We start from the raw sequence: 15701 nt of genomic DNA, 5'->3' as shown, positions 1-15701 counted from the left end.
ACGCACCGCACCAAAGAGTAGCCCCCACTCGCCACAACTAGAGAAAGCCCACGCACAGCAGCGAAGACCCAATGCAGCCAAAAATAAATTAATTTTTAAAAAAAAGTCTATCCTTGCCAAACTCCATAAAACAGCCACTGGAGAGTAACCCAGCAGAGCACTGCATCACTCCAGTAAAGCTGTCGGTTTCATCACATGCACCAACATGTGCATGGCTAGTTTCTTCACTCCTCTTCTACATAACGTATTTTACACCTATTGTACAAAACAGCATTGTAAACACTGACATGTAAACTTCCTAAAAGGATAAAGCAAAGACAAAAGTATTTTTCTTATTAGAAACAAGATATACCATCACTTATAGTATTCAAACATTATTGCACTTTAGCTTTCATAATTTGACAATGCATTCATGAAACAATCTGTAGACAACTAGTTTTAAGAGACGTTAAAAAACACTTTTTAGACATGAATATCCTAATTAATTAGGTAAGAATTTCACAAACATTACTTTTTTTTTTTAATTTTATTTTTGGCTGTGTTGGGTCTTTGTTGCTTAACGTGGGCTTTTCTCTAGTTGAGGCAAGCAGGGGCTACTCTTTGTTGCAGTGTGCGGGCTTCTCACTGCGGTGGCTTCTCTTGTTGTGGAGCATGGGCTCTAGGCATGCAGGCTTCAGTAGTTGTGGCACACGGGCTCAGTAGTTGTGGCTCGCAGGCTCTAGAGCGCAGGCTCAGTAGTTGTGGCGCCGGGCTCAGTTGCTCCGTGGCACGTGGGATCTTCCTGCACCAGGGCTCGAAACCCCTGTTCCCTGCATTGGCAGGCGGATTCTTAACCACTGTACCCACAGGGTACAGGGAAGCCCACAAACATTACTTATATTAGCAGTAACAGTGGAGCTGGAGAGTATTGTACCATCTCCAAGCTGCATGGTGAGAACCACCAGCGGTGTGGCGGAACTTGTGGCCCTTTCCAAGGCTACAGCTCTTTCAACCTGCCAATGTCAGCCCTCACATCTACCTGTACTTGTGGACTGGACTGGTGATCCACTAGGTGTCAGGATTTCTTCTGGTAGATTTATGGAATGGATCAATGAGGGTAACCTCAAAGAATTTGTGTGTAGAATTTTCACCAACCCAGTGTGAATCCAGGACTCTCAGAGCCACATGGTGGCACCCAGCTCACTCCTCCACAATAGACTGAAGGCTTCAAGCAAACTTTAGCGGTTTAACACCATGATAATTAGGCTTGCCATAGCTGGCACCCTTAGGAACTGGGCATTTGCAGCTAGCACGGCTCACAGGAATCTGATATGTGACATAACCTTGCTTGGCCTTGTATCCCAGTCTGCGTGCTTTATCAGGCTGGGTAGGGCGGAGGGCCCTGTGGAGTGCAGAGAGCTGGCAGTACGGCCAAAAGCACACCTTGAGAAGAAAGCGCATTACATCGACTCTTCCTCCACAGCTCCTGGATGTACTTGTAAGTGCCTGTTTTGGCTTACCTTTGAGATAAACTGATGGCTGCCACCAGACTGAAAGGGAGAAACTTTCATTTGAAAGAAAAAGACTGATATTTGCAGTATCGTGTGACAAACCCCAAAATGTACAAGGTAAAATGGTGGCACAAGGAAGATGATGAGTTGTGTGTGGCAGGCGGAGAATGAGGGTCCAGGTTGGCTTTACAGAGCTGGTGATGCTTGGGCTGTGAGCTGAGGAAGATGGGTAGACGTTTCTGGGGTGAGGAAAGAGCGTTCCATGTCTGGAGCAGTGTAACGTGGTGTGATGTCATAGGAAGAAGGGGTGTTCAAGGTGTGGGGGTAGCAGTAGCAAATAGCTGGAGAAGCAGGTCCGATCATGGATGGCCTTGTGGTGTTTAAATTTTAGATGGGGAACCATTGAGGGGTTTTGAGCAGGGAAGAGACACGACTGGATTTACATTTAGAAAGATGATGGAGGCAGCAAAGCAGATGGAGGATGGAGTCATGGGGGCCACACTGAAGACTGGGAAGCAGGAGTAACTGTGGCTTCATTTCTATATTAGTTCACCAGAGCTGCCATACAAAGTACCACAGACCTATGGCTTTAAACAACAGAAATTTATTCGCTCACAGTTCTGGAGGCTAAAAGTCCAAGATCCAAGGTGTCAGTAGGTTTGGTTTCTCCTGAGGCCTCTCTCCCTGGCTTGCGGATGGCTGCCTTCTCACCGTGTCCTCACATGGCCTTTCCTCTGTCTGTGTGCCTACCTGGCGTTTCCAAATTTCCTCTTCTTATAAGGATACCAGTCAGATTGTATTGGGGCCCATTTTCAATTTATTACCTCTTTAAAGGCTCTATTTCCAAATGGAATTACATTGTGAGATCCTACTGTGGATTCTGAGAATTTGAACATATGAATTTGTGTGTGTGTGTGTGTGGTGGGGCACACAGTTCAGTCCATGACACTTTGCATTAGTAACATACATGGAACGGGGTCTGGAGACCACTGACTGATAAGGCTGTTTTCCATCTCAGCATCAGAAAATAACCAACTCATATAATCTATAAAAGTTATCTGTAGGGCTTCCCTGGTGGCGCAGTGGTTGAGAGTCCGCCTGCTGATGCAGGGTACGCAGGTTCGTGCCCCGGTCCAGGAAGATCCCACGTGCCGCGGAGCGGCTAGTCCCGTGAGCCATGGCCGCTAAGCCTGCGTGTCCGGAGCCTGTGCTCCGCAACGGGAGAGGCCACAACAGTGAGAGGCCCGCGTACCGCAAAAAAAAAAAAAAAAAAAAAGTTATCTGTAAACTGGGCACTGTGATTTGTTCATAAAGACTACTTTTGGGAATTCCCTGGCCATCCAGTAGTTAGGACTCTGAGCTTCCACCGCAGGGGGCACGGGTTTGATTCCCCTGGTCGGGGAACTAAGATCCCACATGCCCCCAGGGGCGCGGCCAAAAAAACAAAAGACTACTTTTATGTCTGAATCCCTGATGCCCAGCAGATGATGCTGGCACTGGTTGAATTAATGAAAAAGATACATGAATGAATTCATTATCTGCAGTAGTAATACACACTGAACTGTGGCTGGCCTCAGAATCTGTGAAAAAGAGAGCCATAGAGAGCCTAGTGTGGGACGGGGTAGGAGCTCTTGCCTCTGAGATCCAAAGGACAGTATTTTCCTTTTATTTCAAGTTATTGTTACATTTTTGTCTTCCATGGTTCAGGAGCTCCCTGAGAACCAGGTCGTATACATCTATCTGTGTTCCTGGCCACTAACCCAGTTCCTGGCACAAAGTACATGCACCATTAAAGTTTGTGGAATGAATGAGGGAATTAGATTAAAAAGTTTTAGGGAATTCCCTGGTGGTCCAGTGGTAAGGACTCGGCACTTTCACTGCCGTGGCCTGGGTTCAATCCTTGGTCAGGGAACTAAGATCCTGCAAGCTGCGTGATGTAGAAAAAAAAAAAAAGTTTTAGTGAACAGAAACTGTAACTTTGCATTCAGGTTTTATAAGTCCTGTTTGTAGTTCAAGATATGTACTTTTTTTTTTTTTTTTCCTTTTTGGTGGTTGTGGCAGTGGTGAACCTTCAAGAAACGCTTCATTGAGAAAACAGCAACCATCAGCTAAAAACTCCCTCATCTCACTGCTGCATCTACAAACTGATTTCTTTTTTCTTCTCTTGTTTCAGTGGAGAAAAGGTCCTTTTTTCTAGGAAAGGCCAATGTGCCCTGGAGCCTAAACCATCACCTTCCCTTCTTAAGAATTTGGAACTTTAGCTATTCTCTTCTTTTATCTTCTACTTTCTCCAACACTAAACATATTCTAATTTCCCATCTTAAAAAAGCCTCCCTTGACCCATACCTCCTTTCAGTTCTTACCCTATCTCGCTGCTTCACTTCTTAAAATGAGTTGTCCACCTGCCATCTTACTCCTTCATTTTTCCTTCGTTCTTCAATCCATTTCAGTCTGACTTCCAACTGCGGATCCAGTGGATCCTTTTCAGTCTTCTCATGCCAGATCTTCAGCAGTTTTCTACAATGTTGGTTACTTTCACCTTTAAAAAAAAATTTTATTTATTTATCTTTGGCTGCATTGGGTCTTCGTTAACGTGCGCAGGCTTTCTCCATTTGCGGTGAGCAGGGGCTACTCTTCGTTGCGGTGGCTTCTCTTGTTGCGGAGCACGGGTTCCAGGCGTGCGGGCTTCAGTAGTTGTGGCACGTGGGCTCAGTAGCTGCGGCTCACGGGCTCTAGAGCACAGGCTCAGTAGTTGTGGCACACAGCCTTAATTGCTCCACAGCCATGTGGGATCTTCCTGGACCAGGGATCGAACCCGTGTCCCCTGCATCGGCAGGTGGATTCTTAACCACTGCACCACCAGGGAAGCCCACTTTCACCTTCTTGAAACAGTTTCTCTATTTTTGTTTGTTTGATCTTCCCTGACTTTATACTCTTCAGATTTTCCTCTTACATCTTTGGCTTCCCTTTCACAGTATCCTATGGTTCCTTCTCTACCCCTTTAAAGCAGCATCTCTCAAATGCTTGCTATCCTCAGGCCACTTAATGAGTATCCTGACAGTTTTAGGTTCATTTAAAATAATGATGAACATCGTTTCATATAATGAAATGACCTTGGTATATGCTACTCTCTCTCTGCTTTGAATTCTTTTCTGTCCACTTTGCTTGGCTGGAGAGCCATCATCTTTTAGGCCTTAGGTCATTTCCACGGAGAGACCTCTCTTACTCTTTGACAGAACCCTACTTTCTCCTCCTCATTATCATAATAACTAATGATTAAACTTAAAATGTGTTGGGCCTGTTCTACATGCCTTACCTGTGTTATCGTCACAGCAACATCTTATGTGTTTAGGGGACCATTATTACTATAAGCCCCATTTTACAGACGGGGAAAGGAAGGCAGAATGGCAGAGCTGGGATTACCAACCCAGGCGATCTGTCTTTAGAGTCCGTACGGTTAAAGGTGCTAGAGTACTTATTACAATTTATATTGATATATTTATTTAGTGACTGTCTCCCTCACTAATCCTCAAGGTCTGTGGGAGCAAAGACCGTGTCTGAAAGGTTCAGAGCTTAGCTTCAAGCGTTTACCTGGTACATGATAGGTACTCAAGATATTTGTTCAGTAAATGAATCAATAATTAAAAAAAATTCCAGACTGGGAGGCAAACTCCTCCCCATACTCCGCGTGAGAAGAAACCACCTTATCTCTTCTTGCCTTGATTTTCCACCTTGTGAATCAGGGGAGTCGGGGTGGGAGGAGAAAGCCAGGGAGAAGAGGCGGCAAGCGCAGAGACTAGGAGAAAGGAGTCGGAACATGAAACGAGTGCTTATCTTCACTTTCCTCCACTGCAAGATGGCACCGAGAGCACCGCGTGGTACAAAAGGATACGCTACCCTTTTCTCCATTTCGGAGCGGTGTTAAAGCCTCAAGACGTATGTTTCTATTTCCGTGAAAGAGCGCGGGACTAACGGAGCCTACGGAAGGAAGCAGCACGCGTTACCACGTTGAATAGCCTCCGGTTTCGCTTTGCGCGGAACGGGGCGGTGCGGCCCAGCAGGGGCGGAGTTCAGGCCTCGGCAGGCCCCGCCCACGGGCCGGCGGAAGCGGCCCGCCCCCGCCTCCCAGGCCTGGGCGTGTCCCCGTGGGCGCACGCGCGCGCACGGCATGTTGGGAAGGCGTCCGCGCGGCGGCCATTTTGTCTTGTCGGCTCCTGTTTAGCGCAGGCTTTTAGGCCGGGAGCGGGCTGGAGAGCTTGGCGACTGTGTCGCCGGCGTTTTCTTTGGTGGGTGCCAGGGCTGGTGGGAGCAGTCGCCCGAGGAAAGCACCATGATTTCGGCCGCGCAATTGTTGGATGAATTAATGGGCCGGGACCGAAACCTCGCCCCGGATGAGAAGCGCAGCAACGTGCGGTGGGACCACGAGAGCGTAAGTCCCGCGGGCCTTGGGCCTGTGCCCGGGCGCCGTGGGGGAGGGGAGTGGAACGGACTGGGGCCTGCCGGGGACGCGGCGCGGTTTGGGGCCCGGGCCGCCCCGGGGTCAAGTGTCTGACCCCGTGGCCGGAGGGAGCCGGGAGGATAGCCCGGGAGGGAGGAGTCCTCCTGGATCCTAGGATAAGGGATGATTTATTGTTGTTGTTTAAGTATCAAGGAAGTCAAAAAGACCCTTGGCAGAATTGAAAAGCACCTTAATCAGGCAGGGAAAGGCGGGAAAGGAAGGCATTTTTTTTTTTTTTTAACATCTATAGGCTGTGGAGTTTTCATTTCATTGTGAAATAGGGGAAAGGGCAAATTCTACCGTTATTTGGGCTGAGCGACGTATTTAGACTGAAATTTCTGGCCAGCATTAGTGGCAAAAATCGTAACAGTATATTATTTCAGTAATGGTTCAGTTTCGACGCTTACATGGGGAAATAAAATTTTAAAAGAGATCATAACTTGGTAGGGTTCACCGTGATTTGCAAATATTGTTTGATAGCAGTACGGTCTAGTAAGCCATTCATGTAGATAATTGTCAAGGCATTTTCTTCACATGAAACTCATTTGATTCTCTTAACCCTGTAGGGGTAAATAATTATAAACCCGGTTTCACAGATGAGACTCGAGAGGCTCACCCAAGGTCTTTTGGCAAGTTAAATGGCGATACTAAACCTAATCTTTGTGGTCTTGTTCACTTTCCACAGTTCTATGAAACTGGCTCTCTGCAAATACCCTGATGTTTATCTAGTGTTTTGAACACGGTGTGTAACATTTGTTTTAGGTCTTACCTGAAGAGTAGATGTAGAATTTAATTTTACGTGTGGTTGTCATCAAACAAGATAATTTAAAGGCAATTGCTAATCAAAATATGAAGGAATAAACAAATATGCCTTTTTTTTGAAGTTCTTACTCATTTTAAACATAGGCTTTGGTCAGAATAAAATTTCTCTTGCAGTGCGGGAAAACAAGTTGGTGCAAGACAAGTCTTTTCAGTACCTTAAAAAATAAGCGTTTGACTAAAGTGGGCGCTGCCTGATTCCACAGTAGTATGAAGTGTTGTGGTAGAATTCATAGAGTAACTGTGTTTTTTGCCTTGATTCTTTCTTTTCTAGGCATTTCTTTGTCACAGTGAAGTAACTTTTTCTTTTACCACTTCACTCAGTAATCTAAGCTTTGCAAAAAGAAAAAATGAACATTATGATTCACTTGATGGGCAAATAGGACATTTATCTATTTTGAATTACAGAGGGAAAATTCCTTTTGATTGCTCATCAACTGGAGCAGCCTATGCCTGTGCCTAATTGGTTTTGAACAAGTGTTGTGGAGAAACTTTTTTTCCTGGTGGTATTTTATTGCCATATTCCATTACATGTGCTGGGTTTATAACATAAGTAATGAGGCTGTCAGAAAAGCAACTTAAGTTTTATGTCATCTTAGTTCAATAAATCTGTTTTCCTTTCAGGGTTTTTTTTTCCTTTTAGTGCTTCTCACTGATTTAAACTTGTGGTGCTGTTAAAATATTTTATGCCTTTAATGACAAGTTGCACTTCATTCTAGATTCAGGGATTTGAAAAAGTCAATTGCTGGTGTTTCAGATTCTTGTCTGCAAGGAAAGGTTGGTGTAGACCAGCGTGTGGCCTCTTCTAAATAAGCAGGAATTACTATAGAGTTTTATAAAGCTGGGGAAGCTCGTGGCATCACTTCCAGGTCATTTGCGTATGTTGTTGGCTGTTAGTGCTAAAATCCTGGAGGAATAGACAACCCCAGTATGTACTGTAAGGGTTTCACCATCACTGTAACCTGATATTTCAATTTTTTATTTTTTTGGCCACGCCTCCAGGCTTGTGGGATCTTAGTCCCTGACCAGGGATCAAACACAAGCCCTAGTCAGTGAAAGCGTGGAGTCCTAACCACTGGACCACCAGGGAATTCCCCCAAATATTTTTGCATTCCTGTTCTATCTGGAAATTTTTCTTTGCCACACTTGCACTGGATGCAGAAAGCCATTTCAGCTGGGTGGGGTCCTTTTGTTTAACAATGAAATGGAAGCTTTACCTTAGTGTTAAAAAATTCCTAGATGTCTGCATCAGACTGATCTTTGGAATTTGTTTTAAATGCAGATATCTGTACTTCTCGGGCGCCCACCCACCCCCATTCTGATAGGTCTACATTAAGGCCCCAGAAATCTGCATTTTTTAAAATGGCATCTTTATGCATTCTAAAGCTTGTGAACTACTGCTTCCTGACCCACGTCCTTAGTGTCAATACTAGGTTTTTTTGTTTGTTTTAATAAATTTATTTGTTTTTATTTTTGGCTGTGTTGGGTCTTCGTTGCTGTGTGTGGGCTTTCTCTAGTTGTAGCGAATGGGGGCTACTCTTCGTTGCAGTGCACGGGCTTCTCATTGTCGTGGCTTCTCTTGTTGCGGAGCACGGGCTCTGGGTGCGCAGGCTTCGGTAGTTGTGGCACTCGGGTTCAGTAGTGTCACTCGGGCTCAGTAATTGTGGCACTCGGGCTCAGTAGTTGTGGCTCGCAGGCTCAGTAGTTGTGGTGCACGGGCTTAGTTGCTCTGCGGCATGTGGGATCTTACCAGGCCAGGGATCAAACCCATGTTCCCTGCCTTGGCAAGCGGATTCTTAACCACTGTGCCACCGGGGAAGCCCAATACTAGGTTTTTAATTGTGAGCTAGAAGCACTTGGGGGAAACTCACTTTTAAGTGAAGGATGCTTCTGTGATGCAAATTACTGACCTTTCATTTATTTGTAAAGATGTATGTAACCACTATCAGAGAAAGTGCTTTACGTTACAGGCCTTTCCAACTTTTGTAGATTGTTACCTTTGGATCTGAGAGAAAGTAGTGTTCAACTAAAGTAGTTTTCAACTCAAGTCAAATCAGCTTTAATACTGTTCCAAGGATTCATTGGCACACCCTCCTCCCTCATTGATTAATATTTTACATTTCCTTGAGATTAGTATTTTTGCGTTAAGCAGTTTGCTCTGCTTTGTTAATCCTAAACAACCAGGGTAATGAGGAAAGCATATGATTTTACCTGCCTAGTGTGAGCACCTTTTGGTTAGTGTTCACATGCAAAGATTTCAGCGTTTGATAGAGAAGGCATTGGTAGCCTTCTGATCATCTGAAGAGTTGAGATTGTAGGGAATTGTAAAGTTTGGTCTGGAGCTTTTATTATTATGTATATAAAAAGAATTTTGTAGTTCAAATTGAGGATTTTATATTGTAGATCTCAACCCAAAAGTGAAATTAAGTGTTGACTTAACTCTGATTCTAATAATATGTAAAATGAGACTTTGTTCATAATTTTTCAAATTCAAGTGTGCCCTCTTTTCAATGAAGGCTTAATTTATGAAGGGAATTGAAATAAATGTTCTTTTCTAAAATTTTCACAATGTTAGCAGATACTGTCGCTGACACTGAAAGTTGTTTAGAAAAGAAAAAACAGTTAAGTTACTGTCCACATTTTTACTTGTGACTTTTAACATCTAAAAAAGGGATTCAGGGCTTCCCTGGTGGCGCAGTGGTTGAGAGTCCGCCTGCCGATGCAGGGGACACGGGTTCGTGCCCCGGTCCGGGAAGATCCCACATGCCGCGAAGCGGCTGGGCCCGTGAGCCACGGCCGCTGAGCCTGAGTGTCCGGAGCCTGTGCTCCGCAACGGGAGAGGCCACAACAGTGAGAGGCCCGCGTACCGCAAAAAAAAAAAAGGATTCAGAATCTAAGAAGGAAACTGGAACCAAAAAATGAAAAATATAAAAAAAAAAAAAAAAAAAAAAAAAAAAAAATTTTCAAGCAGAAGACGGCATACACAATTGTGGTACATGGGCCTCTCACTGTTGTGGCCTCTCCCGTTGTGGAGCACAGGCTCTGGACGCACAGGCTCAGTGGCCGTGGCTCACGGGCCTAGCCGCTCCGTGGCATGTGGGATCTTCCCGGATCGGGGCAAGAACCCGTGTCCCCTGCATCGGTAGGCGGACTCTCAACCACTGCGCCACCAGGGAAGCCCTACTAGACAGTTTTAATTCATAGTCACCAAAATGTTATTTCTGTCAGAAGTATAGACATCTCCTGCCACACTCTGTAGTACATGGTAAGTGTTGGGCTTCTTGGAATTGCCAGCAGCCTATATTTTGTGTATATAACTGCTGTTTGCTTTTTTCTCTCCAAAACACATACAGAAGTGAATAGTGGAATGAACTCTGCATGTAACCATACCCAGTGAGACACATTATCAACAGATGGCCAGTATTATTTCCTCTGTATGTCCGACCTCTTTCACTATTTTGAAGCAGTTCTATCATTTCAACCTTAAAGACATCATTATCTGTCTCTAAAATATAAGGACTGGGACTTCCCTGGCATTCCTGTGGTTAAGACTGCTAGTACAGGGGGCATCAGGTTCGCTCCCTGGTTGGGGAACTAAGATTCTGCATGCCTTGGAGCACGACAAATAAATAACCACAATATTATTATCAGACTGAAAATATTAAGGTATTTCCTTAATATTTGATTGCCTTTGGGAAACCATGTCTCTCTCTCTCTCCCTCCCTCCCTCCCTCTCTCTCTCTCTCTCTCTCTCTCTCTGTCTGTCTCTGTCTCATTAGACTTTTTTTTCCTTCTGATGCACCGTGCAGCTTGTGGAATCTTAGTTCCCTGACCAGGGATTAAATCTGGACCCTCAAGCAGTGAAAGCACGGAGTCCTAACTACTGGACTGCCAGGGAATTCCTGGCATCTCATTAGACTTGATTTCTTCACAAGGGGAGAAAGTAGCTTATGTTAGTATACAGTGTTTCATTGTTTTATGAAGTGTGTTTAATTTTCTGATCATTTCTTGTAAATTGAGGAAGTTCCTATAATTACTTTGGATGATACAAATAATACAGATTATTTTGAATGACACAAAAATGTATCATTCTTATAATATGTACAACCGAATAGTATAGATGCAGCACTTTCCCTGAGAGAACTGTCATTTGGTAGCAGTTATGAAGGAGTAATGGGCTTTTGTAGCACAGTGGGGGAAAGTAGAGGGTCTAGAAAAGCACACATGAAAGGGGCACTTAACCCAGACTGGGGTACTTGGGGAAGGCCTCTTAAAGTGGACTTTAAATACTGAGACCTAAAGGATTCGTAGGAGTTAGCCTGAGGGAGAGAAGACAAATGTTACTAGGGGCTGGAGAGAATCTTAGGCCTGAGAAATTGTGAATGGTATTAGAGCTGAAGCCCTTGTTTTTGTTGTTGGGGGAGGAGGTGTGTAGATAGATGAGCAGGAACCTTGTTTTGAATGTTTTTTATAAGCCTTGTTAAAAGTTGGGACTAAATGACATTGGGAAATAATTGAAGGCTTCTTAGTGGGAGAGAGATGTTTACTATCTCAGCTGCTGTGGAAAATTGATTAAAATTTTACAAGAAATTTGTGTAGGCAATAAAAAAGAGTGAACCATGACTAATTACTGTGTTAGGAATTGATTTTATTATTACGTCCCCTCTGATTTAGAGTTGTTAAAATGATTTTTTACAAAAGTAAACTTGCTTTACTATAAAAGATTAAAATTAGAAGTAAACAGCGAAAGTCTGACCTTGTCTCCCCTTCCTATTGTCACATTCCCCTGGAAAAGCTTAAAAATTTGTATGTATGTTTCCAGATCTTTCCTAGTAATTTACAGACACAGATATAGAAGTGAAAGTTGTCATATAGTAATGTAATGTTATATAAATTATAATATATACTTAACAACTTTCACTTATACTGTGGAATCTTTCCTCATTGGTACATGTAAATCTACCTTAGCGCTTCACTGGTGGTGCAAGGAAGAATCTGCCTGCCATGCAGGGGACATGGGTTTGAGCCCTGGTCCGGGAAGATCCCACATGCCGCGGAGCAACTAAGCCCGTGTGCCCCAACTACTGAGCCTGTGCTCTAGAACCTGTGTGCCACAACTACTGAGCCCGCGTGTTGCAACTACTGAAGCCTGCGTGACTAGAGCCCGTGCTCTGCAACAAGAGAAGCCACAGCAATGAGAAGCCCGCGCACCACAACTGAGAGTAGCCCCCACTCGCCGCAACTAGAGAAAGCCCGCGTTAAGCAACGAAGACCCAACACAACCAAAAATAAATTAAAAAAAAAATCTACCTTAGTTTAACTATTTCCTGGTGGATATGTAGATTATGTCAAATTCTTTTACCATTACCAACCAATCCGCAATGAATGTTCTCATACATGTAGCTGAATCATTTGTAGGATAGATTCCTAGAAAGATAATGACTAAGTTAAATGCATATTTTACTTAGTCATTTTGATGGATGCTGCGAAATTGTCCCACAACTCTAGTAATGTTTGGAATGTTCCTTTTCCCAACAGAGTATCTAATGCCAGGTTTTTATTTTTTTGAATTTTATTTTCAGATATTGTTTTAATTTTTGACAGTTTGACTTTGTTTAATGTGATGGAAACTTGGAATTAAAACTTCCTAGTCACATTCCTAAGATTGGTTGTATCTGCATTCTCTTGAGTGGTAGTGAAAAGTATGCTGTTGAGGTTGAACTCTTCTGGTCTTTAGTGTTACCTTAATTTATCAAGAGAATCACAATTATGTTATGAGAACTCTGCTCCCCCTTGCCACCTTTGGTTATCAGACTTCTAGGTCCATGATGGACATTTAGTAAAGACTTGCTGAGTCAAAGACTGTTAATATTTTTAGTTAAACATCCTCAATCCCTGGGAAGGGTTAAAAGAAGCAGTCTAAGTAGCTAGAGTTTATTGGGTAGAATAACAAATGTGTTGATGTTCCATTTCTTTACAACAGTATCTTAAGGAGAATTGGAGAGTGGAAAGAGCACACAGAAAAGAATTAGGAAAATAGGTTTTAAACTCTATTTTGTAAGTAGCTAGATGCCTTCAGGGCAGGTCATGTGGTTGATCTCAGTTTCTCATCTCAGATGGAATGATTGGACTAAATTATAGGTAGACCTGCTGGCATGCCTTATTTGATCTACATAGTGCCTAAAGACATTTTAAAAAGTAATGGGTAGTATTTAAAAAACCAGACTTATTTGCTCACTTCTCCCAATTCAGTAAATGGAGAGTTTAAATTTTACAATCCCACTGTGAAATACTTATTGTCTCCTTTTTTTGTATTGAGGACACGAGGCAGAGTTACAGTTGAAAAGTGGCGGCCACGTTTCAAACTCTGCAGTATGTTGCCTCTCCAAGCATACCTATTTCAACTTGCCTATTTCATACTCTGCTATGTCTGTCTTTTCATGTTTCCTTATGCATAGAATGTCTTGTCATTCCACTTCTGAACTTAACCAGTTCAAGCTTCACCACTTGACATTCCTGACTAAATTCCTGTCTGTTCTAGTGATGCATGTACATTTTAGTTTTTGTGTCACTACTAAACTGAGCTTCTTGAGGAGTGAGTCTTAACATGGTCTTGTATTGATACTTCAAGCATCGTTTTTAGCACATAGTGTTAAATGATTGTTGAAGTGTCATTTTCTACTTTTTCAAATTAAATGCCGTTTAAAATTAAAATTCCATACAGTACTTACTAGATTTAAGTGTGTTCACTCACGTATTTTATTGGAAAACTGACATTGTATATTTAGACTTAGAGTTTTGACCACTTAGAATGTACTGTTTTTTGGAAAACTATTTATATAAATAAGACTTAGAGTTTAGAATAAAACTTTATTTATTTTATTTGTTTATTATTTTTGGCTGTGTTGGGTCTTCCTTGCTGCATGTGGGCTTTCTCTAGTTGCGGCGAGCGGGGGCCACTCTTCGTTGCGGTGCACGGGCTTCTCATTGCAGTGGCTTCTCTTGTTGCGGAGCATGGGCTCTAGGCGTGCAGGCTTCAGTCGTTGTGGCGCGCAGGCTCAGTAGTTGTGGCTCGCGGGTTCTAGAGTGCAGGCTCAGTCGTTGTGGCGCATGGGCTTAGTTGCTCCGTGGTATGTGGGATCTTTCTGGACCAGGGATCAAACCCGTGTCCCCTGCATTGGCAGGCAGATTCTTAACTGCTGTGCCACCAGGGAAGTCCTAAGAATAAAACTTTAAATAGCTCTGAAAATCAGAGGTATTTTAGTTTTAAAAACCAGAATTTATTACACATTTTATGACAAACCTTGAAGTTAGTAGTCATCCCCACTTTTACAGAAAACTTAAGTCATACAGTATGTGGTAAATCCCAGTTCAGACCCAGGTCAGTTTGATTTTGGTGATAAATGTTATTAAAACTAAGATTCTATAAGTACTATTTGGAAATACTTCCAAAAAGATTTCCTTCCTAGAAATACTCAAGTTTGTATTTGGTTATATTTAAGAGTCAGGAGGGACCATAGAGATGTTTATTCCTTTTGTTTTAATGAACAGTAGTCTTATATTTACATATGTACTTGGAAGCAAAATGCATAGTGATAGTAATAACTTTCATACTTATGATAGTAAACTTTTATACTTATGAGGGCTGAACGCCAAGTTTAGTTTTAAAATTAAATAATATAATTAAAACCATATAATTTGTAGCTATAAGTAATGGTAAATGCTGGTAATAACTATTATTAACCTATTTCATATAACTATTAAAATTGTGGGAAATTTGTTAAATAATTTTTGGGCCCTTGGAACCAGGGTTAATAGTCTGAAAGATAAGTAGCATACCCTCTTTGTCTCTGTCCTCCTTCCCCCAAATGAAAGGGATTCTTTTTTTTTTTATTAGTTAATTATTTGGTTGCGCCGGGTCTTAGTTGCGGCTCACGGGCTCCTTAGTTGTGGCTCGCCTGCTCCTTAGTTGTGGCATGCAAACTCTTAGTTGCGGCATGCATGCGGGATCTAGTTCCCTGACCAGGGATCAAACCTGGGCTCCCTGCATTGGGAGCACGGAATCTTAACCACTGTGCCACCAGGGAAGTCCCCTGAAAGAGATTCTTAAACTGAATGTTGGCATTGGTATTTTGCTGATACACTTAAAGTGGATGCAAAATTTAACAAATCAGACTTTTTAATCATTAGAAAAGTATATAGCATTTTAAAACATTTGCATGTATAGAGCCCTTTTAAAATTCAGGTATAGTTGATTTACAATATTATATAACTTTCGGGTGTACAACATAGTGATTTACAATTTTTAAAGATTTTACTCCATTTACAGTTACTGTAAAATATTGGCTATATTCCCTGTGCTGTACAATATATCTTTGTAGCTTATTTATTTTATACATCATAGTCTGTACCTCTTAATACACTACCTCTATTTTGCCCCTCCCTTTTCCCATTTGTTCTCTATATCACAGAGTCTGTTTTATTTTGTTGTTATTATATTCACTAATTTGCTTTTTTTTTTTTTTAAGATTCCACAAATGCATACAGTATTTGTCTTTCTCTGTCTGGCTTATTTCACTAAGTATAATCCCCTCCAAGTCTATCTTTGTTGTTGCAAATGGCAAATTTTCATGGCTGATTAGTGTTCCATTGTGTATATATACCATATTTTCTTTATCCATTCATGTGTTGATGGACACTTAGGATGCTTCCATATCTTGGCTATTGTAAATAACGCTGCTGTGAACATTGGGGTGCATGTATCATTTTGAATTAGTGTTTTCGTTTTCTTTGGATATATACCCTGGAGTGGAATTGTTGGATCATATATGGTAGTTCTATTTTTATTTTTTGAGGAACTTACATACGGTTTTTCCACAGTGGCTGCACCAATT

The 15701-nt window shown here is 42.4% G+C and overlaps 1 protein-coding gene and 1 pseudogene across 6 annotated transcripts in view; one reads left to right on the top strand and one right to left on the bottom strand.

Annotated features, from left to right (window-relative positions):
- Nucleotides 1–827: 827 nt before the first annotated feature.
- Nucleotides 828–5660, bottom strand: LOC113613610 (60S ribosomal protein L15 pseudogene; annotated as a pseudogene).
- LUC7L3 (LUC7 like 3 pre-mRNA splicing factor) overlaps nt 5659–15701 on the top strand; it is a 24995-nt gene continuing 14952 nt past the window's right edge. For 3 of the 6 annotated variants that reach the window (XM_027094774.1, XM_027094773.1, XM_027094772.1), the window contains exon 1: nt 5869–5919. Coding sequence is in view for 3 of the 6 variants with exons in the window: in XM_027094776.1 (XP_026950577.1) it covers nt 5821–5919 (99 nt within the window). In the remaining 3 variants the exon portion in view is untranslated. Of the gene's footprint in view, nt 5920–15701 lie in introns of all 6 variants that reach the window. The other 3 variants (XM_027094776.1, XM_027094775.1, XM_027094771.1) reach the window with 2 other exon arrangements.

Source organism: Aethalodelphis obliquidens, unplaced genomic scaffold, assembly GCF_003676395.1.
Source record: "Aethalodelphis obliquidens isolate GAN/ISIS:26980383/991018 unplaced genomic scaffold, ASM367639v1 scaffold89, whole genome shotgun sequence".
NCBI classification, from domain to species: Eukaryota; Metazoa; Chordata; class Mammalia; order Artiodactyla; family Delphinidae; genus Aethalodelphis; species Aethalodelphis obliquidens.
Note: the sequence above shows the minus strand (reverse complement) of the source record. Positions and strands in the feature narration are given on the sequence as shown.